This window comes from Protopterus annectens, chromosome 13.part0, assembly GCF_019279795.1.
Source record: "Protopterus annectens isolate FY-2018-M chromosome 13.part0, PAN1.0, whole genome shotgun sequence".
Lineage (NCBI taxonomy): Eukaryota > Metazoa > Chordata > Ceratodontiformes > Protopteridae > Protopterus > Protopterus annectens.
The window spans coordinates 912033218-912059321 of NC_056747.1; the positions used below are offsets into that span (position 1 = coordinate 912033218).

Genomic DNA, 26104 nt, shown 5'->3' on the forward strand with positions numbered 1-26104 from the left:
ACCATAGATATAACATCAAGTAGAACGTCTAGTTATAATAATAAAGACAATAAAACAGTGTTAGACATCGCAACTGTAGCAATAACGCCTAGTAGATCTTATAGTTATATACAAAGTATTATCCATATGCAGAGATATTTAAATTGACAGTTGATATATACACATAATTGTCAGTAAAATGCAAAGAGAATTCAGCTTATAGCTTCAAGAACTGGTCATAAGTCATTTAAGCAAGGGTTAGAAGGTGTGTTAGCAGAGACGAGTGGTATGTGGAAGTGGGCTATCCTGGGGGGCTACAGGGACAGAGCCAGGAGTTTGCAAGGTGTGTTTTTAGGAGTATTTTGAATTGTCTAGATGAGGGAATGGTCACTATTGAGTTTGGTAGGACATTCCAGAGCTTAGACGTATAGTTGGAGAAAATGGATTCTCCCTCTGACTTCTTTGCTTTAGAAACTTGTAGCAGAAGTTTATTGTTAGAGCGGAGGGATCTTGAAGCTGAGTAAGGCTGTGAATGAGGTCTTTTGAGGGCTGGTGTTTTATTTGGGTTGTGGAGAATTTTATGGGCTAAGGTTAGCTGATTAAAGTGTAGGAGTTGAGGGAGTTCGAGCTAATTGAGCTGTTTGCGGGATAAGCAGTGATGTGATTTATAAGATATGTTGGAGGCAAATTTAGACATTTTATTGTAACAGACGTCCAGTTTAGCAAGGTCAGTTTTACGGAGGTTGGCTAGAACTGGGGATAAATAGAGGAGTGTTGATAGAAGGTGGGTTCTGGCAATGGTTACTTTATTGGTGTTTGTTAGAAATTGCTTGTTCCTATATAGGAGGCCAAGTTTTTTTATGTACTTTTTTTGAAGGTTTGGTCTATATGGAGATCAAATTTTAGGTTGTTGTCGATTATGACACCTAGGAGTTTGGTATGTTCAGTTGGGGTGATCAAGGTTTTGTTTTTGGAGTAAATGTGGAAGGTTGTGGGGGGGGTAGTCATAGTGGGGTAGAAGAGGTTTGTTTTATTGGGATTTAGTATAAGCTGAGAGTTGGTTAGCCAGACTTCTACAGACCGGAAGGAGTCTTGGATTGTAGTTTGAAGGATGTTGCGGGAGGAGGCAGAGCAGCTCATTGTTGAGTCATCTGCATATTGAATTACGGTGGCATGTGGGGTGGCAGACTGAAGCTGGTTGGTAAAGAGGGAGAATAGAAGGGGTCCAAGGATGGAGCCTTGGGGAATTCGTAAGGTGACTGGGAGGAGGTGGGACAGGGATTGTTGCCAGTCGGATAAGTAGCTTTGGAACCATGTAATAGCAGTATGGTTGAGATTAAGGGAGGTAAGGATGCTAATGAGCTTTTTGTGGTTGACCATGTCAAAGGCCTTTAACAGGTCAAGGAATAAGACTGATACAAATCGGGCATTGTTTCTGTGTTGGTTAACTTTGTTAGTAAAGGACAGTAGGGCTGTTATGATGCTATGAGCAGGACATAAACCATGCTGGGTGTGAGATAGAAGATTATGTGAGAGGAGATAGTCTGTGAATTGAGTGTGTACTACTCTTTCAAGGACTTTGGACGGGTTTGTAAGCTCACAAGAGGTTCCTCCTTTGTGAAGGGGAAGAGTGATTTTCCAGATAGTGGGAATGTATGCTTCAGTTATTGATCTATTTATGAGTATGGCTACTGGATAGGAGATGGCTTCTGTTGCTATTTGCAGAAATTCTGAGGGGAGGTTATCAGCTGCTAGAGTGGTGGTTTTTAGTTTTTTCAGTAGTTTTTTGTTGTAACTGGTAGGGACTGGGTGTAGTTTGAATTGATTGGTGAAGTTTTGCGAGGGTAAGTTGTAATCATGTTCAGGGGAGATGGGATTGGTCTTAGTGTGGTTATTGGCTAGAGTTTGGATGGATTCAGTAAAGAAAGTGTTGAACTGGCTAGCTATATTTTCTTAGTTATTGTTTTTGGAGTGGGAGTAGTAACTTTTCCTGGGTGTAATAAGTTATTTACTGCAGCCCAGAACTTTTGAGGGTTCTTATCAGACTTGGTTTGGATATTTTGGTAGAAGTTGAATTTGTCTGTTTTAATTAGCTTTTTGGTTTTATGTCGAAGTTCAAGGAACTGTTGTTTAGTAGTACTGGATTTGTTCTTATGGAATTGTGACCAGGCTTTGTCTCTTGCTTTGAGTAGGGTTTGGTTTATTTGGTTAACCAGGGTGTGTAGTTGGCTTTGACTCTAATGTTTCTAGGTGGAGTGTGAATGTTGAGAATATCAAGAAAGGTGTTGTTAAAAGAGAGTATTGCTTCGTTTAGGGGTATTTGTTTGAGATGATCCCAGTAGCAATTTTGTAGGCCTGAGATAAAGTTGTTAGGTTTAAAATTCTTTCTGTTCCTGATAATTTAAAGTTGGTTAATTTTGTTGGATGATTGCCTACTCTAAGGAGAAAGGTTGGGAGTGGTCGCTTAGATTGTCAAGTAAACAACCTGAGTAGGATGATAGATGGTGAGAGTTAATTAGAATCCAGTCTAGTATGGAGTTGCGTTTAAAAGTTTTGTCGGTCCGGGTGGGAGTTATTTTTTGGGTGAATCCATACAGATTGATGTGGATTGTTGGGGTTGTGGAGGAGCAAAGTAGCCAATCGGTATTAAAATCCCCCTTGTTGATGGTCTCTTGGGAGAAGGATGAGGAACACCATTGTAGTAGGTTTTCAAGTGTGGCAATGTTATTGCTTGGTGGTGTGTATCCCCCTATAATGTTAAGGTGCTTGTTGGAGTTTATAGTTAATTTAGCTAGAATTAATTCAGCATTTGCAATGTCAGGAATAGTGGGGTTATAGAGCTGCGGAGAGAGGTGGTCTTTGTATAAAATGGATACACCTCCCCCTTTTTTGTTTTTTCTGTATTTTCATAGGATATTGTAGCCTGAGGTGTGACTTCATTGCTGTCAATAGTTGGTTTTAGCCACGATGTTCATCGTGCATACAGCTGCAGTCATTACAGATGGGTTATCCTGCTGTCAGGCGGGTCCTCGGTCGGCCGAATTCCAAAGTCTAGGTCCGGTGTCGGTTGTTGTCGCTTCTTCCCTGATGTCAGTGCGGCAGGGGTATAAAAGAGGCAGCCGACGCCATTTGCTTCAGTCTTTCTTGCCGCGCGGTGCCCGAAGCAGAAGCAGTTCGCAAGTGCCGGTCGGCCAGCTCCTGACAAGTGCCGGTCGGCCAGCTCCTGAGATTTACGAACAGTATTTCAGCCGAAGTCTTCTTTAAAGCTAAGTACCCCGTTGGGGAAACTTTTCTTGCCTCAGACCGATGTCAGACAAAGTTAATAATTGCATTTCTTGTGGGAAGCAAATACCGCATAAGGATTTTCACTCTTTCTGTATACCTTGCTTAGGGCCAGACCACAACGTCTCGGCCTGCCGTTTTTGTGCTAGGTTCAACAAGCGCACTATTAAGTGCCGGGCGGAGTTCGCCCTTCATTATTTTGGCAAAAAATGTAATTATATCATGTCGTCAGATACCCCGACGCCAGTTTTAGGGAAAAGACGCAAAGACAAGGACCGACATCTGAGGTCCGCACCGAGTACTGAGACCACGCTTAGGCCGACTACAGGTTCTCCGGTTCTCAGCGAGGCGCCTACGCAGCCCCTGACTACCGATGAAACTATTTTACCGGTGTCTTCAGTACCCGAGGTCGCAGGCTCCTCGGTCTCCATTCCCACTGCAGATACTGACGCCACTCTTGGCGGGGAAACCGAAAATTTAGTGAGGCCTGCCATTTCTGAAGGTGTCTTCAGGCCTACCACCTTCTCTGTTAAAGCCTTCACTAAATCTAAAGCTACCATCAAAACTAAAAAACAGGGCCCCCAGACCTCCTCTTAAGGCCACATGCCTTAAAAACAGATGCTTAAAATGGCTGAGGATTTGATAACTCTCATCAGGGGTTCTGAACCACCCTCTGACAAAAGACCCAGATTGGAGGAAAACTACCCTTCCTCAGACCAGGCTTCTATTACCTCAGACCATTCTGAGGACCAGGATTATGCCTATTCCCCTTTTCAAGACTCTGATGCTGAGGAGTTTATTCCCTCAGTCTCCCCCCCTGAGGACTACTCTTTTGGGGAAACCCTGCATACATTGAGGGAGCACTTCCACTGGGAAGGCCAAGATTACTCAGATTCCAAGAAAAGGCTCAGGGAATTTCTACTGCTCCCCCAGCATAGGCCCCTGGCTATCCCTCCTGTTTTAGATATTTTGGATGATGTGTACGCAGAGGCCAGTCTTAATCCAGATTTTTTACCTCCAGCCCCTGTTAAACCAGACAGGTATTACCGGGTTCCTGATTCCCACCAGTTCCTTTATAAAAGCCATACTGCTGACCCAGAAACAATTTCACAGGGTCCCAAGGGGATAAAGGCCTCTACTGCTAAAAACCCTTTACCTTCAGAGAGAGATTCCAGAGCATTAGAAAGGTGGGGGAAAAAGGTGTATACATCAGCCACTTTAACCATGAGGGCATTAAACTGTCAATTTCATATGTTAAAGTACCAACAGTTTTTGTTATCCCAGATGAAAAGCAAAATGACACAAACAGAACAACCAGATTTGAAAGAGTTGCAGGATTTGTTGCATGGAGCAGAGCAAGTGGGTAAACATACCTTGCAGTGTGGTTTTGATGCTTTAGAGGCCTCATGTAGAGCTGCTGTCACAGGGTCTGTCATACGTAGACATGCTTGGCTCAAAGAGCAAACCTTACCAGATTATGTCAAAGCAAAGTTATTAGATGCACCACTTCAAAAAGATGTATTGTTCGGTGTTAAAGCTGAGGAGGTACTAAAGAAAATGGAGGAAAAAGCGAAATCTATGCAAACAGTTAAAGATTTCTTGCAGGTGCAACCTTCACGTTTCAGCAGAAACTGGCCTTCAGAAAATTGGTCCTTTCCAGCCCCGGACAGACCTCAAAGGGGCAGATGCAGACGCCCAAGGGGTAGAGGACAACCTCAAGGATCTTACAGAGCTAGACAGTGGCAAGCACCAACCCCAAGGGGTGGAGAAGATAGATCACAGTCATTTAGAAAACAGACACAATGACTTCCCCCTATGCCTGCCAAACAAAGCTATAATGGCAGCACCTTTGGGCGGAAAACTGACATTATTTTCAAAAAACTGGCACATTGTTACAAAAGACAAATGGATTCTGGACATTATAGACAGAGACTACAGGTTCCACTTTCACACCCTTCCAAAAATTAGAGGCTTGCCAAACCTGCCACAAAATCAATGGGCAGAGGCACAAAGACAAATTTCTGCTCTCATGGATATGAAAGCAATTCAAGAGGTACCTGCAAAAGAACAAGGTCAAGGCTTTTATTCAAGACTATTTCTGGTACCAAGGAAGGACAAAGATTGGAGACCCATCTTAGACCTGTCCATCCTAAACACATATCTACAGGTACCAAAATTCAAGATGCTCACTTTACAGCAGGTTCTTCCCATGCTGGGCAAGGAGTCTCAGCTGGTAACATTGGACCTCAAGGAGGCATACATGCATGTCCCTATCAGACAAGATTGCAGAAGATACCTCAGATTTCTTGCAGGTTCAACCCATTACCAATTCTCTGCATTGCCCTTTGGCTTATCTACTGCGCCCAGAGTGTTTACGAAATGCCTGGCATCAGTAATTGCCTTCTGCAGACAACAAGGAATACAAATCTACCCATATCTGGACGACTGCCAGATCCAAGCAGACAGCAAGGACATTCTATTGCAGCATCTGGCGTTTGTAATAAAACTGTTAAACTACCTGGGATGCACAGTGAACAAAAAGAAATCAAAACTAATACCTTCTCAACAGATAATTTTCCTGGGTGCCAGCTTAAATACAACCACCCAGATGGCCTACCTCACGCCAGACAAACAAGGGCAACTGTCTCAATACTTCAACAAAATGGCAACTTTAACCAGACTAACTGCAAGGAAAGTCCTGCAGGCTCTGGGATTCATGGCATCTTGCATCATACTGATACCATGTGCAAAGCTGCATATGAGGAAACTACAATGGTACCTAAAAAACTTATGGTCTCAACACAGCCACAGCTTGGAAACAATTATACCACTCATTCCATGCCTTCAAAAGGAATTTTTGTGGTGGGCTCAAGCATGCCAAAGAAACACAGGTCTCCCTTTCTGTTTACCTCAAGCAACTCAAATCATTACAACGGACGCCTCAGACTACGCCTGGGGAGCACACATGGCAGATCAGTGCATTCAGGGAAAATGGTCCCAAAAAGAGAAGCCACCTACACATCAACCAAAAAGAGATGCTAGCCGTGCAAAATGCTCTTATGACCTTCAAGGACCTACTGCATCCAGGCCAGCTATTGATAAGGACAGACAACACCACAGTCATGTGGTACATAAACAAACAGGGGGGAACTCATTCATACCCCCTGTGCAGGCAAGCCATGACCCTGTGGAACACAGCTCTGGAATTACAAATTCAACTACAGGCACAATTCCTGCCAGGGAAGGAAAACACACTGGCAGACAACTTAAGCAGAAACATGACAGACCCACATGAATGGAAGTTGCATCCTCAAGTCTTCTCAAAGATAACTCAGGCATGGGGACAGCCAGACATAGATCTATTTGCTACCCACAGAAATTACTAGTTGAAAAAATTCTGTTCAAGGACCTATCATCCACAGGCCTGGAAAGTGGACGCACTCTCCTTTAATTGGACAACATTGACAGTCTATGCCTTCCCGCCTCTTCCTCTACTGACCAAAGTTCTATTAAAAGCCAGAGCAGAGAGGCCACAAATGATTCTCATTGCTCCAGACTGGCCACGACAGCACTGGTATCCTCTCCTAAAGAGCCTGTCACACTCACCACCATGGATCCTACCTGTAGTTCCTCTTCTGTTGTCCCAGCACAACTACAAAACCCTTCACAGCCATCTCAAAACCTTAAATCTAGCTGCATGGAGAATACCTTAATTTCCCAACAGACTCTCCTCTCCAAGGAGGTGCAGGATGTCATCTTGGAGGCCAGAAGACCCTCTACTAGAAAAACCTACTCCGCCGAATGGAAACGATTTTGTTCCTGGAATCAAGAAAAGGGCCAGAATCCTTGGGTAATAAATATACCTCAGATTTTACAGTACCTAGCTGAGATGCTAAACAGTGGCCTTTCCTTCTCCTCCATCAAGATCCATGCTTCAGCCATTTCTGCACAATACAATACAGATCCTCCTTTATTCTCACATCCTCTATTAAGGCAGTTCCTCAGAGGGACAAAAAATATAAAACCCCCACGGAAACCACCAGTCCCAGCTTGAGACCTCAACTTCGTATTGGAAAAGCTGACCCTGCCTCCCTTTGAGCCGGCTTCTTCAACAGAGCAACAATACTTGTCGTGGAAAACAGCCTTCCTTCTGGCTATTACCTCAGGACGCAGGGTTTCGGAGCTACAGGCCCTCATGGCTGTGCAACCATTTATCATTTTCCATCAGGACAGAGTTTCCTTAAGAACCAACCCTACCTTCATGCCAAAGGTAGTATCCAGTGTAGCTTTGAATCAGACTATTCATTTACCTACCTTTTATCCAAATCCACAGAACAAAGGAGAAAGACTACTACATTCCTTGGACATTCACAGACAACTTTGTTATTACTTGGACAGAACAAAGTCATTCAGGAAATCTGAGCAGCTCTTTGTGTCCTATGCTGCAGGTGCTCAAGGAAAGGCTATTTCCAAACAGTCAATTTCAAAATGGATAGCCCACTGCATACGCTTTTGTTATTCATTTCATGGGAAATCTGTGCCTGTATACATCAGATCCCACTCCACCAGGGCTACAGCTACCTCTACAGCTTTCCTCAGGGGGGGGTCCCTACCAAGGACATTTTGGAAGCAGCTACTTGTAGTTCAGTGCACACTTTCTCCAAACACTACCACCTTCCACTATACTCTAAATCTAGAGCGGGCTTTGCCACAGCAGTCCTGCAGGGCATCCTAGCCCCTCCTAGTTCCACTTAGTACCTACCACCCTTACTTAGCTTTGGGATTCTACCCATCTGTAATGACTGAAGCTGTATGCACGATGAACATAGTACAGTTTTGTACCTACCATAAATGTAGATGTTCGAGTGCTCATACAGCTGCAGTCCAGGTTACCCTCCCTCCATCCCCTCTTAGGACAGGCCTTATGGCAAACACCTTTATCATACAACCTATGTGGGGTATTCTTTTATGGTGTATTTGCTTGCAACTACTGTTTTTGATTTATCTACATTGCATATTTGCATAATATTTATGTTTTGCCTTCCTTCTGGGGGCACCTGACATCTGGGGCAAGAAAAACTGAAGAAAATGGCGTCGGCTGCCTCTTTTATACCCCTGCTGCACTGACGTCAGGGAAGAAGCGATGACAACCGTCGCCGGACCTAGACTTTGGAATTTGGCCGACTGAGGACCCGCCTGATGGAAGGATAACCCATCTGTAATGACTGCAGCTGTATGTGCACTCGAACATCTACATTTATGGTAGGTACAAAGCTGTACTTTCATGTTATTGTGACCATATCAGGGGAATAGTGGGATAACAGTGCATGTAGACTATGATTTTTTTGTCTATACTCCTTACATTTAAATTGAGCAAGAGGAGGGATGATTTGGTTCTATGGTGGATTTGGGCAAGGTTCAGTTGTGATGGGTTAAGTGGAGTAAATTGGGTGGAGGTGGGACCAGGATTGAGATGAGTATCACCTGCAAGGCTTAGTTGTTTGGTGATGTGATGGTAAAGCTTGTTGAGCTTGTTTAAGAGTCTAGTGAATCTTAGCATGGTTGGGGATTTAGTTGTGGGAGGTATTTGAGGGTATGGTAGTCTTTGTTAGTGGTGTGGAAAAGGGAGGGAGGTATAAGGTACTGTTGAGATTTTTGTTGCATTTGATATGTGGAGATATGCCAGGGAGGAGAATTGGTTAGATAAAGGGGAGTGTCATAAGAGGATAGAGTATATGATGGGAGTAGTAAGTCTTAAACTTATCATGGTAAAATATTTTATAGGTGTAATATTGTGAATGTAGGATCAGGGATAGTGCTGTGAGTGCAGCTGGTACTTTAAGAAGACGGACGTTATCTGATGTAATTAGGAGATGTGGTTGGTTGTGTTGGGATTGGTTGGTGGAAAGTGGGTGTGGTACTGGTAAGAATAAGTTTAGGTGTAGTAGGGGTGGGTGGGAAATGGGGTAGGGTAGAGGAAGCAGAGTGAGTCCGAGTGAAGCGAATGGTGAACGGAGCAGATTGAAACCACAAGGCATGCGGCTTAACCCAAGAAAAACTATCAGCCAGGTAGGAAAGGGACAGATAAGTCAGTTATGTTTAGAAAGCCTGTCCAATCCTGCTATTACCAACTGCAGTCTGTAACTGGATTGAGTAAGATGTGAAAACTACAATGTAGCAGTCCAAGGAGTTATTAGCAGTAAACTAGGTTGTAGGGGGGCCAGGTTCTGGGTAAGATAGGCTTGTTACTAGCGTCCGGTAAGTGTGCACGCCAAGTGAGCCTATTCTATGAAATAGCAAGAGTGGCTTAATTAGGTAAAGATAACCTACACTATTGCAGGGATATTTCTGGAGCAGTTGCTGAAATAGTCCTTTCTTTGCTGGTAGAGGGGTTGTCTCTAGTTGTTTTATGTTTTAATATATTTTATATCATCATCCTCATCAGCCCCCCTTTTTCCTATTTTTCTACATGGGGTCGGGGTATCATGCTAACTGTCGCCAACTCTCTCTATTCAGTGCCACACTCCTGCCTTCTTCAACACTCATGCCTGTCTGTTGCAGATCTTCTCTCACACAATCCATCCACCTCTTTGCTGGATGTCCTTGCTTCCTCTTACCTTCTTCCTGTCTGTCCCAAATCTTCCTCACCAGATTGTCTTCTGCTTTTCTACACATATGCCCAAACCACCATAATCTGTTCTCTTTGATCTTTTCTGCTTTTGGAGCTACTTTGGTTCTGCTCTTATGTCCTCATTTCTTCGTCTGTCCCACAGTGTGCATCCTATCACCTTTCTCAGGCACTTCATTTCCATCACCTCTAGCTTCTTCAACTGTTCTGCCTTTACTGCCCAGGTTTCTGTACCATCCAGTGGTACTGGTCGCATCACTGTCTTGTACACCTTACTTTTCAGCTTCTTTGGCATTCTTCTGTCATAGACTGCACCTGATACTCTATGCCAGTTGGCCGCAGCCTCTCTGATTTTAGCTTTGACCTCTTCATTCAGACTACCCTTCTCCTCAGCTACTCCTCCGAGATACTTGAAGCTGTTTACCTGTTCCACTATCTTCCCTTCTATCTCTATTCTCATCTTCTTCTGATTTCCCCAGTTTGCTACCATCTTATCTATGCTTAGTTTCATCCCATTTGCTTTCAGTTTTGCATTCCATTCTCCTATCCTTTGCTGAAGTTCTAGCTCAGAGTATGCCTGTACTGCCACATTGTCTGCATACAGCAGCTTTGTTGATCCGTCCCCTCCAACCTGTTTGCAAATGTAGTCCATCACCAGTATGAACAGTAGTGGGCTTAGAGCTGAACCCTAATGTGCACCCACACCCACTGGGAAACTCTCTGTGAGGCTGAACACTGTTTGTACTTGAATCATTGGATCCTTGTACATAGCCTGCACTAATACTACCAATGTTTCTGGGACTTCAAAGCACAGCGGTACTGCCCAGATCAGCTTTCTTGGGACTTTGTCATATGCTTTCTCCAAGTCTAGGAATGCCCAGTTGGACTCTGTCCTCATCTCTAGCTTCTTCTCAAGTATCTGTCTCAATGCAAACATCGTGTCAATTGTGCTGCATCCTGATCTGAACCCAAACTGCTCATCTCCCATCTTACATTCTACTACTCTGGGTATACGTTTATCAATCACCCTCTCCAGAACTTTCATGCAATGTGATAGGAGTCTGGTGCCTCTGTACTGCCCACAGATGTGATGTCCCCTTTGTGCTTGTACACTGGCACGAGCATGCTTTTTCTCCAGTCATGTGGGATACGCCTTTCTCTCCATATATATTATAGGTTCATAGGTAGGTACTAGGCTATCGGCCCAAGGGCCTATGCAAGCCTAGCCAACAAGGTTCCCTGGCTTACACCACCCAAGAAAGTTATTTTCCTGTGCCACTGACGAGCAGACACACAGATGTGATCCCTGGGGTGTATTTCCTATTTCCTATCCACTCATCAAGATTTTTCTTGAAGAGTGCTAATGAAGAACTTTGCTTGACATAGATGGGTAGCCTGTTCCAGAGTATGGGAAGTCTCTGGGATAGGAATCTATCCCTCCAGCATGTCCTGTTTATTGTGGTGACAAGGTTTAGGTCCCTAGCGCGTGTAGCTCAGTGGGATTGGGATTTCTTTAGGTGTAGCATGTTCAACATCTCTGGGTTTGACGTAGCTTTATATGTTAGACGGAGATCACCTCTGAGTAGGCGATATGCTACGGAGTAAAGCTGGAGTTTTTTGAGGCGGTCAGTGTAGGGCATTTGTTTGAGTCCAGTAATCCTCTTTGTGAGGTACTTCTGTGGCCTTTCCAGCTGCTGCAGATGTCTTGTGAGGTACATTCCAAAAGGGGCATTGTACTCTATAATGGGTCTAATGAGTGATGAGTAGAGGGTAACGATGACCTCTTTTTTCCTGGACGAGAACCCTTTTATGATGAGGTGTGCCACGTAGAAGGACTTCCTGACTTCTGTGGTGATGTGACTATCAAAGGAGAGACTACTGTCCACCTGGGTCCCAAGGTCTCTTATCACACATTCAGTGTTAAGTAGATTGCTGCCTATGTGGTAGTTCATGGGTACAGAGTTTTTACCAAAGGGGATGACACTGCACTTTTTGGCATTGAGCTTGAGGTCATGGCTCTGATACCAGGCATCTGTCTCAGAGAGGCCCTTCTGTAGGATGTTCACATCATTTGGGGACTTGACTATGGCTCCTAGTTTGCAGTCATCTGCGAACTTCGTTAGCCAGAGGCCTTCTGTGTTAGCCTGTACTTCAGAGAAGTAGATACCAAACAGGAGCGGTCCCAGGACGGAACCCTGTGGTACTCCACTTGTCACTGGTTTGAGGTCAGATTTGGAGTCTGCAACTTTTACGGTGTGGGTTCTGTCAGTGAGCCAGTTGGTAACCCATCTTGTGACGTAGGGATTTATGCCTAGTTTATTGCGTTTAGCTATAATTCCAGAATGGGGGATGGTGTCGAAAGCCTTGGCGAGGTCAAGATAGGCTGTGTGAACCACTTTACCCTCATCTACAGCTTTGGTGACTGCCTCAAAGAAGTCGATCAGGTTCAGGAGGCATGATCTGCCTTTCACATACCCGAACTGAGTGGGATCCTGAGTTTGGAGGTTACCAATGTCTTTGTTTATGAGTTCCATGATGATACGTTCCATGGCTTTGCAGACCAGGCTCGTCAGGCTAATAGGTCTATAGTTCCCGGGATTAGTGGTGGCTCCCCCTTTGTGGAGTGGGATAACTGTTGCTGTGTGCCATTCAGTGGGCACAAAGCCTGATGCGAGGCTATTATTGAACATGGTGCTTAAGTGGGGAGCCAGTTCATTCTGAAGTTCATGTAAAACGCAGCCTGGGATGTTGTCCGGTCCCATGGATGCTGTGTTTTTGGCTTTAGAGAGTGCAGCTTTCACCTGCGTAGTTGTGATTACAGGGACTCTGCATTCTTCCTGTATATATATGGGCCCTTTAGGGGGTGGGGCTAAAGTTAGCACTGAACCTATCTGCCAGTATGTTGGCAATATCAGTTGGTTCTGTAATTTTCATGCCTTTGTGCTGTAACTCAGAGCAGATCTGGGTGTTGCCATTGAGATTCTTGACATAGCTATAGAATGCTTTGTGGTTGTCCTTGGAATTAGTGGCAATTTTATTTTCGTAGCTAGCTTTGGAGGATCTTATAAGGGATCTCACCTTCTTACTGAGGCTGACCAGGGAGCTCCTCCACTCATGGGATTTTACTCTCTTTTGCAACAGTTTCTTCCTTCTGTTGTACAGTTTGTTTATGGCAGGGGACCACCAGATTGGCTACCTTTTTTTGGGAGAATAGCGTCTTGGTTCTGTTTGGGATAGCACGATCCATGCACTCATGTAGGTGCTTATAGAGCGCATTTGTGTAGGATTCAGCAGTTGTAACTGTATTGTCCATCTGCATGGGTGTCATGAAGTTTACTACTTCTGTCTTAAGAAGCATGAAGTTGGCTTTGGAGAAATTTCTTACTGTGGTTTCCTTAATGAGGGGTGGGGGTGGGATGTGGATATCGAGGGTGATTAGCTTATGGTCAGATTGGACCAACGAGGAGTTGACTTCAGGTGTGGAACACTGGTCACTCATGTTGGTAATGACTAGGTCTTGGATATTGTTGCCCCTGGTGGGGGTGTGGATAAGTTGATCTAGGGCATTGGAGTTTATGAATTCCAGAAACCGTTGCGCTAAGGAGTTAGTACACGAGTAGTTTTCCCAGTTAATGGTGGGGTAGTTGAAGTCGTCCATTGTTAGGGTGTTTGGTTGAGCCCTAATATTTTCCAGTACATCAAGAAAAGAGGAGTGGGAATCCTGGGGCATGGTGGTGGATCTGTAGCAAGCTACAATTTGGATTGCAGTTTTGCCAAGAGTTAGTTGCACGTGGATAAGGATGCATTATGCTGAGCAACTAGCCTAGAGGTGTGGATATCCTTAATGAATATGGACACACCCCCACCTTTGGTGTTTCGGTCCAGGTTAGATGGCCCAAAAGTGTGGTATGAGTTATAGCCTGATAGTGCAGGGCTGCTCTCTGGAGCCTTGAACCAGGTCTCTGTCACTGCACAGATATCGATGTTCTCCATTTTAAGGAGTGCCTCGAGTGAGTGCATTTTGAAATTTAGACTTCTAGCATTGAGTAGCATTACCCTCAGTTTTTGCTTACCTGTTCTTGTTGTGGTGGTGAATTTGTTACTTGAACCCTGCCTAAAAAAGGCACTATAGGGGCAGCAAGAGCCTTAGCCAGTATCCGGAATCCTAGGGGCGACAAGTGCAGGCCATCTGTGGCAAAGCATCGTGGTCTGTCGACCATGTCATCCCAAGCAGACAGATACTGGATCCCCTTTGAATGAAAGCTTAGCCAATTGTTGAAATCAATCATTTTGTCCTTGTACTGCGGTATCATTCTGGGTGATGGCCGAATGCTACTCAGGGCTAGGGTCATACCTGCCTGGGCTACAAGATCGCAGAGATCTTCCATGTCTCTTTTCATGTAGTCCAGGGAGGTTCATCTCCGGTCATTCACAGCAACATGGACAATGACAGAGTCATATTTGTATTTGTTGTGGAGTGACCTGAGTGCATGGGTTATGTGGCGGATCCTGGCACCCAACAGGCAGCTGGCAGTAACCTTCTTATATTCTTATATTATGTATATATTAATATATTTTATATATATATATATATATATATATATATATATATAAAATATATTTTAATATTGTTTTAAAGTGAACATTTAAGGGAATGCATTTGTTTTTAAGAAAGTTGTTTGCATATTTATATGTAAGTAGATTTTTAATGAGTTATATGAGTTATTACATTTTAGTAGTGCAGTTCACATTAATCAACTGGGTCACATGTTAAGTATTTTCTGGTCAGCTGGCCAATAATGAAAATATACTTAAGGTGAATGTATATTTTGTTAAATTAGTTTCTGAAAAAATCCTAAACCCTGATGGATAAAAGTGCTTAAACTTTGTTATCTATTAAACAAGCTTTTTTTATATTACCTGTGACTCATTATCCAGTGTATGATTTTTGGTTGCTTGTTTCACACTCTTTGAAGTGATCATTTTTGCTCTAAAGTTTAACTGACTTGTTTGTGACATCAAGAGTATGCAGATAGAAGGCACAGTAATAAAGCGTATGTACAGTAAATGAGAATTCACATTTAAAAAAAAAAGGTTAATGCTCAGAGTAATTTTGCATGAAGTACTAATGATTTCCAGTGGTTAAGACAGTATGCTTTAGCAGATTTTTTTATAATGCAAACACGTTCATTTAATAATCATACTTTACAGGAAACAGTGATTTTCCTTTCTGTTGGAGATGAGAAGGGAGCTGGCATGTTTTTACTGGCTGGACCTGAAGAAATGATTGACAGGTTGTGGCCCAGGTAAAGATGTTTGTCATTACCACTAAATGTGTGTTATATGTGCTTTTAAGTTACTAACATTTATTTTCCTCTTAGCCCTTACTCTTGCTGATTGTGAGCCTGTCAGCTGTAATTGTTGAGAGGTACTTGGCTGTTTAGTGTGCAGGTCTCAGAAATCCTCTGGTTGCTGTCTACAACATGCTTACTTTCTTCTCTTCCTGATATTGTCATGATGACATCTGTGTCCTACTTGCTGATATATGTCGCCTTCATGTACTGCTTATGCCCTGTCTGTCTTCATGCTTGTCTTGCCGATGCTTAGATTTACTTTATGAATATGAAGTATTGTATATTCATCAGTCCCTTAGGTTATATGGATTGTTTCTTGCTTAGGAAACAACAACCAGACAGCTTAAAAAATCTCTTGCACCTCCACCTCCCACACTCATTTACTTTGACTGCTGATTTGGCTAATCCAAAGTTGAGAAATCAACAGTCAAAGTGAAGCTTTCTTTGGTACTTTATTGCTGTTTTGAGAAGTAGCATCTTTAGGGATTCACAGGAGCAGGAATCGGCTAAGAGCTTTGTTTCTAGCAAATAGGTCCCTGTTGAGAAACCCCCTCAATGAAGTTATCCCTTTAAAAAAAATAGCATTTAATAGGCTTTTGTCTAAAAGCAGTAATTCCCTTTAGGAAATGCAGTATTTTTCCCCCAGTATTGAAGTTTCCTCTATGGAACGGCTATTTTTAGCTTAAGAGTATTTGTTAAGGTATTTGGGGTTAAATTTGTGCAAAAAAGTGTTCTGTTCGTGTGTAAACTTTGATTTTTTTTCAGGACAGAAAGTTTTATGGAAGAATGTACAAGAATTTATGTATGAATGTAATGCTTATGCCCACTTCATGGCAACCTACCTGCCATTTTGATTCTGTCAGTGTGTGTGCATGCACAAGAGTTTGAACAGTCTAACAGGTGACTTCTGTTTTACTTTTAAGGGACTGGGGAAAGTGTTGTGAGTGTAAGTGTGCTGCTTATGATCACTCATTGACAACTTTCCTTCTTTCCACTTTTGGGGCTTCTTCCCCAGCTACAGCATAAATTTACTCACTTTGGTCTAGATGGCTGTTCTACCCTAATACCTACAAAGAAAAAAATGACTTACCAAGAAGTCCTTGTCATTGTCACAGACTCAGTCTGTGCCTCGGCCAATGGTGGGTGAGCCTGCAGTGAACACTGGATATTCATTCCAAAGGCCACACACTCACTTATCTCTCTGACTTTCTCTGTTGTAGTCATTTAGCTAACATGACTAGTGGATCAACCATGTCCTCTTTGTCTGCCCCAGTGTCCAAAATGGGCATAGAAGAACCATCTTCTCTAGATCTGGGAGATACTTCAGGAGATTCTTCTTGGGGTAACAGGGCAAGAGACCATTAGACTGGGCAGATGACCCTTCTCTGAGTCAGTCTTCTTCTGGTGGGACTCTGTAAAGAAAAAAATAAAAATTCAATCACCATTCTTCTGTTGAAGTTATTACTATTAAAAAAATATGAGTTCCTTACCTTGGCGAGACAGGCAATAAATCCTAGTATGCAAAAGCCTTTACAGATGGGCATTTCCAGTAAAGCTACTCCTGAGGAAACAGGGTGTGTTTCTGATTTTGATAGAGATAGGTCTTTTGCTCCTGGAGATTTCCAAGCCCAGCTCTCTGATTGTGAGGAATACTTTAATTCTTATCCTGCTGTGGAGGGATTTTCTTGTAATCAGACCATTTCCAGGACGAATGAAGTATTTTTATGGGAACAAATAAATGTCCCCCCCTGAAATGAGACGATATATGTTACAAATGCATATACCTCATTCCTTCTATACTGCCATCCCTTGGTGATGCGTTGAATGCTGCCTGTACTCATCCTGATAACCAGCCATCAATCCCCAAAAAGGCAGATAAGCTGTATAGATCTCAGGCGAATAAATTTCTTCTCTCACCGTAGATCTGATCCTTCTGCCATTTCAACTGCGTCTAATGTTGGCAGCAGACTGGTGCTCAATACCAACCTTTAACCTGTTGATAAAGAGGTTAAAATCTTGGACTGTTTAGGAATGAGAATTTTTTCTTTATCTTCCACTTTAGGCTTTAGAATTCTGAATTACCAGGCATGTATGTGGAAATTTATGCAATGTCACATGAATGGTCTGAGGGAACTGGCTTCCACTCCTACAGAAAAATAGCTCTTTTTTAACCAGACTGTTTCTACCCTTTTTCAGGTGTCTAAACATGTTCTGAAGAGTGTTTATGATTGAGCAGATGCTGTATCTAGGGCCTGTGTTACTGCTACACTGTTGAGAAGATATGCTTAGGTATGTAAACTGAAGATGTTCATCGTGTTTCATTGCTGCAGTCATTACACTTGCGTTATCCTGCCGTCAGGCGGTCCCGCAGTCGGCCAGAGTTCCAAAGTCTTGGTCCGGCGTCGGTTGCTGTCGCTTCTTACCTGACGTCAGTGCGCCAGGGGTATATAATATGCAGCCAACGCCATTTTCTTCAGTCTTTCTTGCCGCGCTGTGCCCGAAGCAAAAGCAGTTCGCAAGTGTCGATCGGCCGACTCCTGAGATTTTCGAATTCTAATTTTAGAACCGAAGTCTTCAATAAAGCTAAGTACCCCATTGGGGAAACTTTTTTTTTTTTTCCTCAGACCGATGTCAGTAAAAGTTAATAATTGCATTTCTTGTGGGAAGCAAATACCTCATAAGGATTTTCATTCTTACTGTATTCCATGCCTAGGCCCAGACCACGACGTCACTAGTTGTCAGTTTTGTGCTAGATTTAACAAGCGCACTATTAAATGTCGGTTTGATTTTGCACGCCATTATTTTGGCCGAAGGTTCAATTATACCATGTCATCGGAACAACTGACGACCGGAATACACAAAAAACGCAAAGACAAAGATAAGGACAGGCATCCGAGGTCCGAAACTGACGATGAAGCCTCCTCTAGGCCAGTCGGCGGTTCTCAGTGAGGCGCTTTCGCAGCCCCTGACACCCGCTACCTCAGAGCCACAGGCAGCTTCCGAGTCCCACGTGGAGATCATTAGGCCTCTGGAAACTCAAGGTATTGGGCCTACAGAAATTAACCCCTCAGATGGGTCCGGAGCCGCTGAGCAGGCACTGGCTTCTGAGGGTGTTTTCAGACCTTCACAGCTTACCATCAAAACAACAACCAAGTCTAAAACTCCATTAAAGACAAAGAAACAAGTACAGCATTCACCTGGACGGGCCTCCATGCCTAAAAAAACAGATGCTCAAAATGGCCGAAGACCTAATTACTCTGATCAGAGGTTCCCATCCCCCTCCTGATAAAAGGCCTAGGCAGGATACAGACTATGTTTCCTCTGACCAGGTTTCCTTTTCCTCTGATTCCTCTTCAGACCAGGGATACTCTTTACCCCCCTATGAGGACTCGGATGCTGAAGAATCAATCCCTTCAGCCTCTCCTCCTGAGGATTATTCTTTTGGGGAAACTTTACATACCATGTGGGAGCATTTCCATTGGGAGAGCCAGGATTATTCAGAATCCAAGAAAAGGCTCAAAGATTTTCTTTTATTGCCTCAGCACAGGCCCCTGGCGATTCCGCCTGTGTTAGATATCGTGGATGATGTGTTTTGTGAGTCCAGTTTTACCCCTGATTCTTTGCCCCCAGCACCAGTCAAGCCAGATAGGTACTACAGAGTCCCTGACTCTCACAAATTCCTTTATAGAAACCCTGCTGCTGACCCAGAAACTATTTCCCAGGGTCCCAAAGGGGTAAAGGCTTCAACTGCTAAAAATCCAGTTCCCTCTGACAGGGATTCTAGAGCATTAGATAGGTGGGGGAAGAAAGTTTACACTTCTGCAACTTTAGCAGTAAGGGCTTTAAATTGCCAGTTCCACATGCTTAAATACCAACAATATTTAATGTCTCTGTTAAAACAGAAAATGCTTACAAGCTCAGAAAGTCCTGACTATAAGGAAATGCAGGATTTATTGCATGCAGCTGAACAAGTGGGAAAACACACTCAGCAATGTGGTTTTGATTCATTAGAGGCTTCTTGTAGAGCCGCAGTTACTGGATCTGTGATTCGAAGGCATGCTTGGTTAAAAGAACAAGGTTTACCTGATCATGTTAAGGCAAAATTATTGGATGCTCCTTTACAGCATGATATCTTGTTTGTTGTTAAGGCAGAAGAGGTATTAAAGAAAATGGAGGATAAGGCAAAATCTATGCAAACAGTGAAGGATTTCTTACAGGTACAGCCACCTCGATTCAGCAGAAATTGGCCTTCTAAAAAATTGGTCCTTTCCAGTGTCAGACAGACCACAAAGAGGCAGATACAGACGCCCAAGAGGCAGATCTCAGCGCCAAGGCTCTTACAGACCACGGCAGTGGGGTGCTTCAACCCCAAAAGGAGGAGAAGACAAGTCACAACCTTATAGGAAACGGTCCGAATGACTTCCCCCTTCACATGCCAAGCATTTACCTTTTGGCAGCTCCCTTAGGGGGAAAATTAGCTCTTTTTTCACAAAATTGGCATATAATCACCCAAGACAAATGGGTTCTGGATATTGTGTCTCAAGGTTACAGGTTCCACTTTCACACTCTACCAAGGCCAAAAGGAATGCCAGACCTGCCACAAAATCAATGGGCAGAGGCACAAAAATAAATCACAGCCCTCATGGACATGAGAGCTATTCAAAAAGTGCCACAACAGGAACAAGGACAAGGATTTTTCTCAAGACTTTTCTTGGTCCCCAGAAAGGACAAAGCCTGGAGACCCATACTGGACCTCCCTACTCTAAATACTACCTGGATGGTCCGAAATTCAAAATGTTGACACTACAGCAACTTCTTCCCATGCTGGGCAAGAAGGCTTGGCTAGTTACATTGGACCTCAAAGAGGCATACCTGCACGTCCCAATCAGACAAAATTGCAGAAGATACCTCAGATTCATAGCTGGCACAATGCATTACCAATTCTCTGCACTGCCCTTTGGCTTACCTACTGCGCCCAGGGTCTTCACAAAATGCCTGGCACCAGTAATTGCATTTTGCAGACAAAAAGGAATTCAAATATATCCCTACTTGGACGACTGCCTTATTCAAGCAGAGAGCAAGGACATTCTTCTAAAGCATCTGGCATTTGTAAAAAGATTGCTAATTTGCCTAGGGTACACAGTAAACGAAAAGAAGTCAAAACTAGTGCCCTCACAAGAGATAATATTTCTGGGTGCCAGCATAAATACAATGGCCCAGATGGCTTATCTCACGCCAGACAAGCAAAGACAACTGACTCTACTTTCAATTGATGGCAACAAAAACCCAACTCCCTGCAAGAAAAATTCTGCAGGCCTTGGGGTTCATGGCGTCCTGCATACTACTAATACCATATGCCAGACTGCATATGAGGAAATTACAATGGTACCTAAAAAGTGTTTGGACTCCGCACTGTCACAGTTTGGAAACAGTAATACCACTCATTCCCTGCCTACAACAGGAGTTTCGATGGTGGGCACAGGCATGTCACCACAACAAGGGACAGCCTTTAACTTTACCCACAGCCAGGCAGACACTAACAACAGATGCTTCGGATTACGCCTGGGGAGCACACATGGCAGGAAAATGTATTCAGGGCAAGTGGACCGCAGAACAAATGCATCTTCACATCAATCAAAAAGAGATGCTAGCTGTACAAAAATGCCCTAACAGCTTTCAAGGACCTTCTGCATCCAGGACAACTATTGCTAAAGACGGACAACACCACAGTTATGTGGTACATAAACAAGCAAGGGGGCACTCATTCCTGTCCCCTCTGTAGACAAGCCATGACTTTGTGGAACACAGCACTGACCTATCAAGTTCATCTGCAAGCACAATTCCTGCCAGGAAAGAAGAATACTCTGGCAGACGACTTAAGCAGAAACATCATGGATCCTCACGAGTGGAAATTAAATCCACAAGTATTCAGCATAACACAAAAATGGGGATGCCCAGACATAGATCTTTTTGCCTCCCCTCTGAACTGCCAACTACAGAAATTCTGCACAAGGACTTACCACACACAAGCATGGAAAGTGGATGCTCTCTCGTTCAGCTGGAAAACCCTAAAAGTTTATGCCTTCCCACCACTGCCTCTCCTGTCAAAGGTACTCTTAAAAGCCAGACAAGAAAGGCCAAAAATGATCCTGATTGCCCCAGACTGGCCACGCCAGCACTGGTACCCAATCTTAAAGAACTTGGCTCAAGGCCCAGCATGGATTTTACCTCAAATTCCTCATCTTCTGATGCAACAAAACAATCAGATCCTGCACAGCCAGATCAAAACCTTAAACCTGGATACATGGCAAATTACTTAGCCAAGCAACCAACACCTCTCTCTAAAGCTGTTATGGATGTCATTTTGGAGGCCAGGAGGCCCAGCACCAGGAAATCCTATTCAGAAAAGTGGAAGAGATTCTGTGCTTGGAATCAGGCTCAAAGCTTTGACCCTCTTGTTCCAAATATTCCTCAGATATTACAATACTTAACTGAGATGCTGGACAAAGGCCTATCCTTCTCATCCATTAAGGTCCACGCCTCTGCCATCTCAGCTCATTACAACACGGATCCTCCTATTTTCTTTCATCCATTGTTAAAACAGTACCTCAGAGGGGCTAAAAACATAAGACCGCCCCGCAGAGCATCAACACCAACTTGGGACCTCAACTTTGTCTTGGAAAAACTAACTTTACCTCCTTTTGAGCCAGCCAATTCAGCAGAATTAAAATATGTGTCATGGAAAACTGCTCTGCTCCTGGCAATAACCTCAGCACGAAGAGTCTCAGAGTTACAGGCACTAATGGCAGTGGAACTTTTCATCATTTTTCATCAGAACAGGGTTTCTTTAAGAACAAACCCTACATTTATGCCTAAGGTGGTATCCAGTGTGGCTCTTAATCAAACTATTCACTTGCCAACATTTTATCCAAATCCCCAGAATAAAGGGGAGAGACTTCTGCACTCGTTGGACATACACAGGCAGTTACGCTTCTACTTGGACAAAACAAAAGCTTTCAGGAAAACTGAGCAATTGTTTGTAGCATATGCTGCAGGATTACAGGGAAAGGCTATTCCAAAGCAGACCATTTCAAAGTGGATAGGGCACTGTATCTGTTTCTGCTACACACAGCATGGAAAAACTGTGCCTAGCAATATTAGGCCACATTCCACCAGGGCAACAGCCACTTCAACTGCCTACCGTAGAGGACTATCTACCATGGATATTTTGGAAGCTGCAACTTGGAGTTCAGTGCACACCTTTACCAAGCATTACCACTTGCCTCTTTACTCTAAATCCAGAGCTGGCTTTGCCACTGCAGTGATGCAGGGCCTCATAGCCACACCGAATCCTTTATAGAACCAGCCACACAACCTCAGCTTTGGGATTCAACCCAAGTGTGATGACTGCAGCAGTGAAACACGATGAACATAGTACAGTTTTGTACCTACCATAAATGTAGATGTTCAAGTGTATTCACTGCAGCAGTCCAGGTTACCCTCCCTCCATCCCCTCTTTCTTAGCTGGGACTTATCTGTACCTTTCTACCCTATAAAACCTATGTGGTGTATTTGCTTGTAACTGAAGGTATTGTTTTTATTTTTTATGTATGTTTTATTACCAAAATGCATTGCCTACCTATTTGGGGGCACCTGACATCTGGGGCAAGAAAAACTGAAGAAAATGGTGTCGGCTGCATATTATATACCCCTGGCGCACTGACGTCAGGGAAGAAGTGACAGCAACCGACGCTGTACCAAGACTTTGGAACTCTGGCCGACTGCGGGTCCGCCTGACGGCAGGATAACCCAAGTCTAATGACTGCAGCAGTGAATACACTCGAACATCTACATTTATGGTAGGTACAAAACTAATGAGGTAGTCTGAAATCTAGGATTCAGCTTTAGATAAGGAGGTATTGTTTTGTTCTTCTGCTACTCAGGTTCTCAAGCAATATGATTAAACAGAGAAACTAATTCAGGGAGTTTCTAAGATATTTCATGTACCACAGTACAAATTCTTGTAAGCCTCCTTGTTACACAAAAAAGCAAAATAAATAAAAACAGTTATTTTCTGTCAAAACAAACTGCAAAACTGAGATGGCTGGAGAGTAGCAACAAACAAACCGGGGTCTTCTCAGTAAAAGGGACAAAATGACTATCCCATCAGGAATTTAGAACCACTGGTGCTCAAATATCTGTGTGAGCAACTTTTCCTTTGTCCTCTCTTAACCTATAAAGGTTCATCTAATGGCCATAACAGGTTGTCTGCCCATGGATCCTCCTCTTTCTTCTCTGTTTGTGATAAAACAGTTTCCGAAATCAGTTTTACACCTGAGACCTCCTTGCAGTCAAGTTGCTCATACTTGTAATCTCAACTGTGTGCTGGAAAAGTTGACTGTCACCCTGTGAGCCTATGCATCTCGCTGATTTTATTGCTCTGCCATCTGCAAGAAGAGTATCTGTTTTGCAAGCTTTCATGATGGGTGAGTCCTACCTAATTTTCCACAAGGTTAGTGCCTCTTTAAGAACAACTCCCTCATTTATGCCTGAAGTGGTTTCAGAGTTTACTTTGAATCAAACCATCCATCTTCCAGTTTTCTACCCAGAACCTGAAAACTAGAAAGAAGATACTGCATTATGTGGACGTGCCTAGGCAGCCTCAGGTACTATCCTTACAGAATTAAGCCCTTTAGAAAAGCCGATCCGCTATTAATTTCTTATCAAGGGGGCAACAAAGGGACACCATGTACCTAAACAGACAATTTCCAGGTGGCTGTCGTAATGTGGTGTGTTGTTCCCACTGTGGCATATCTATTCTAGGCAGTATCAAGATTCCTTCCACTAGAGCCTTGTCTTATGCTGTGGCCTACTTGAAAGTGGTGGACTTTAGAAGCATTCTAGAGGCAGCTACATCGTCCTATGTACATACTTTTACAAAAGGATTACAAACTGCATTTTGTTTCTAGGTCCAGGTCAAGCTTTATTAGGTCCATTCTCCAGGAGCTCCTGAATCCATATCTTTCTTCCTTCCAGGTTGGATAGGCTGTCATAATCAACGCTTATAGCCTAAATGCTACTGCAGCAGTGGAAATGATGAACATAGTACAGTTGTGTAAGTTGCACTTACCCATAACAGTAGGCATCACCCACCCCTCTTCTCTTGTATGTAGCTGTATTTGGGATATAAAGTATGATTTTGTTTGTTTCTACATTGTTTTATTGTTATTATTGGATGGTTGTTGTCGCCTCACAGTAAGACGTTGACGTGTTCGATTCTCAGCTAGAGCGTCTTCTGTGTGGAGACGTGTGTGAATGAGCGTACCTTCGTTGAAGGTTGTGCGTCAGGGCGGGCAACTCGGCACATAAAAATCTACTGCCAATCATTAGCGGACCGGTGTTCCGCTGTGGCGACCCCTAACCAGGAAAAGCCGAAAGACACAACAACAACATTGGATGGTTGTTTCAGAATTGTTAAGCACCTCTGTAATTGTATGGGCAAAAAAGTGCAGAAGAAATCTTCACTCTGACTGCTGATTTCCCACCATGGGAAACAACCCATATAGCCTGAGGGCTACAGCAGCAGTGAGGAATTCAAACATCTGCTGTTATGGGTAAGTGCAATTTATATAAATAGTTTCAGGCTGGGAATTTCTTTACGTTCTCCAACTGTTTGTAAATGATGAGCTGAATATGGCTATGTGTATATGTTTGTTTCATAATGTACTGTATTTCTGGATTAAAGCACAGATAAGCTGTATTTATCAGTGCTGTAAGGATCCTGCTATTTTGCCTTGCATGTATATGCTTTTTCCTAAAGTCTTTCACATGTACTTAAAATGTTATTGCTAATATTAGAAGAAACAGCTGTTTCTATATACTGTTTATTTTTTATGTAATGGTTTTACTTGAATTACTTCAGATTATTCAGCATGTGCTTGTTAATGACAGAATATGTTTTGTGTCTAGATGATGAGTATTAGTTTTTCAGTCTTATATATACAGATCTCACAGTATCTAAGTGATTACAAATGCTTAAGCTATATGTTGAACTAAGAGTCACAGGCAGTGAATCTGCCTTAGAAGATGGTCCATTTCCACCTGTAAACAGCATTTTGTTTTCTAAGTGCTTTTTTCCTCTTTTTATCTGTTGACCATTGAACGCTTCTCCCATATGTCTTTAGTCCATTTATTTTTGAAGGAAGCAGGAGCTGTCATCCAGATGACCATGGCCACTGCCGATGCTGATTGTTTCCCATCCAGCCACCATGGGAGGTTGTTTTCATTCCTGCAGCCTTAGGGTCTGGCTTTACCTCCCCTCCCCCAGGCAGGACTGCCTGTATCTCTGGATGGACCATAATTGTCAAAAGACTGCTGTCCTCTTGTAGCCCTCCATCAAAGTGAACATCGGCTATGGGAATGTTTCTTTTATGGTCCTAATAACTCCCCTTGAGGACCTTGTACACCCTTCTAGAATGCAAGCTGTCATACATATACATATTTATCAGTGGCTTGGAAGGCTTTCTGGTAACTGGCTTTGTTCTCTTACAAATGAGAGCAATTTAGGAATCTGGAATCCACTTCTCTCCACCTCCTTTCAGATGGCTGAACCATAAACCATTCATTTCCCATCCACTTCCTCTACCATCTCTTTAAGTGCCTGGGCCTCTACTCTTATTTGGTTCATCTGGGACATGGGGCTTTATTCCTGTTTACCATATTGACAGATTTTAATCAGCACATTGTTAATATGTACTGAACTTGAAGTATTCCTGGACATTTTTGTGGAAGTCTCAGCATCTGTTTAAAGGATGGCCATGCATCTCCTAGAGGCTTGAGGATCTAGCAGTCCTGTATCCCT

The 26104-nt window shown here is 43.3% G+C and overlaps 1 protein-coding gene across 3 annotated transcripts in view; it reads left to right on the forward strand.

Annotated features, from left to right (window-relative positions):
- LOC122787768 (alanyl-tRNA editing protein Aarsd1-like) overlaps positions 1–26104 on the forward strand; it is a 658622-nt gene that overhangs the window by 592850 nt on the left and 39668 nt on the right. For all 3 annotated transcript variants that reach the window (XM_044054668.1, XM_044054667.1, XM_044054666.1), the window contains one exon: positions 15101–15195. In XM_044054668.1, coding sequence (XP_043910603.1) covers positions 15101–15195 — 95 coding nt within the window. The remainder of the gene's footprint in view (positions 1–15100; positions 15196–26104) is intronic.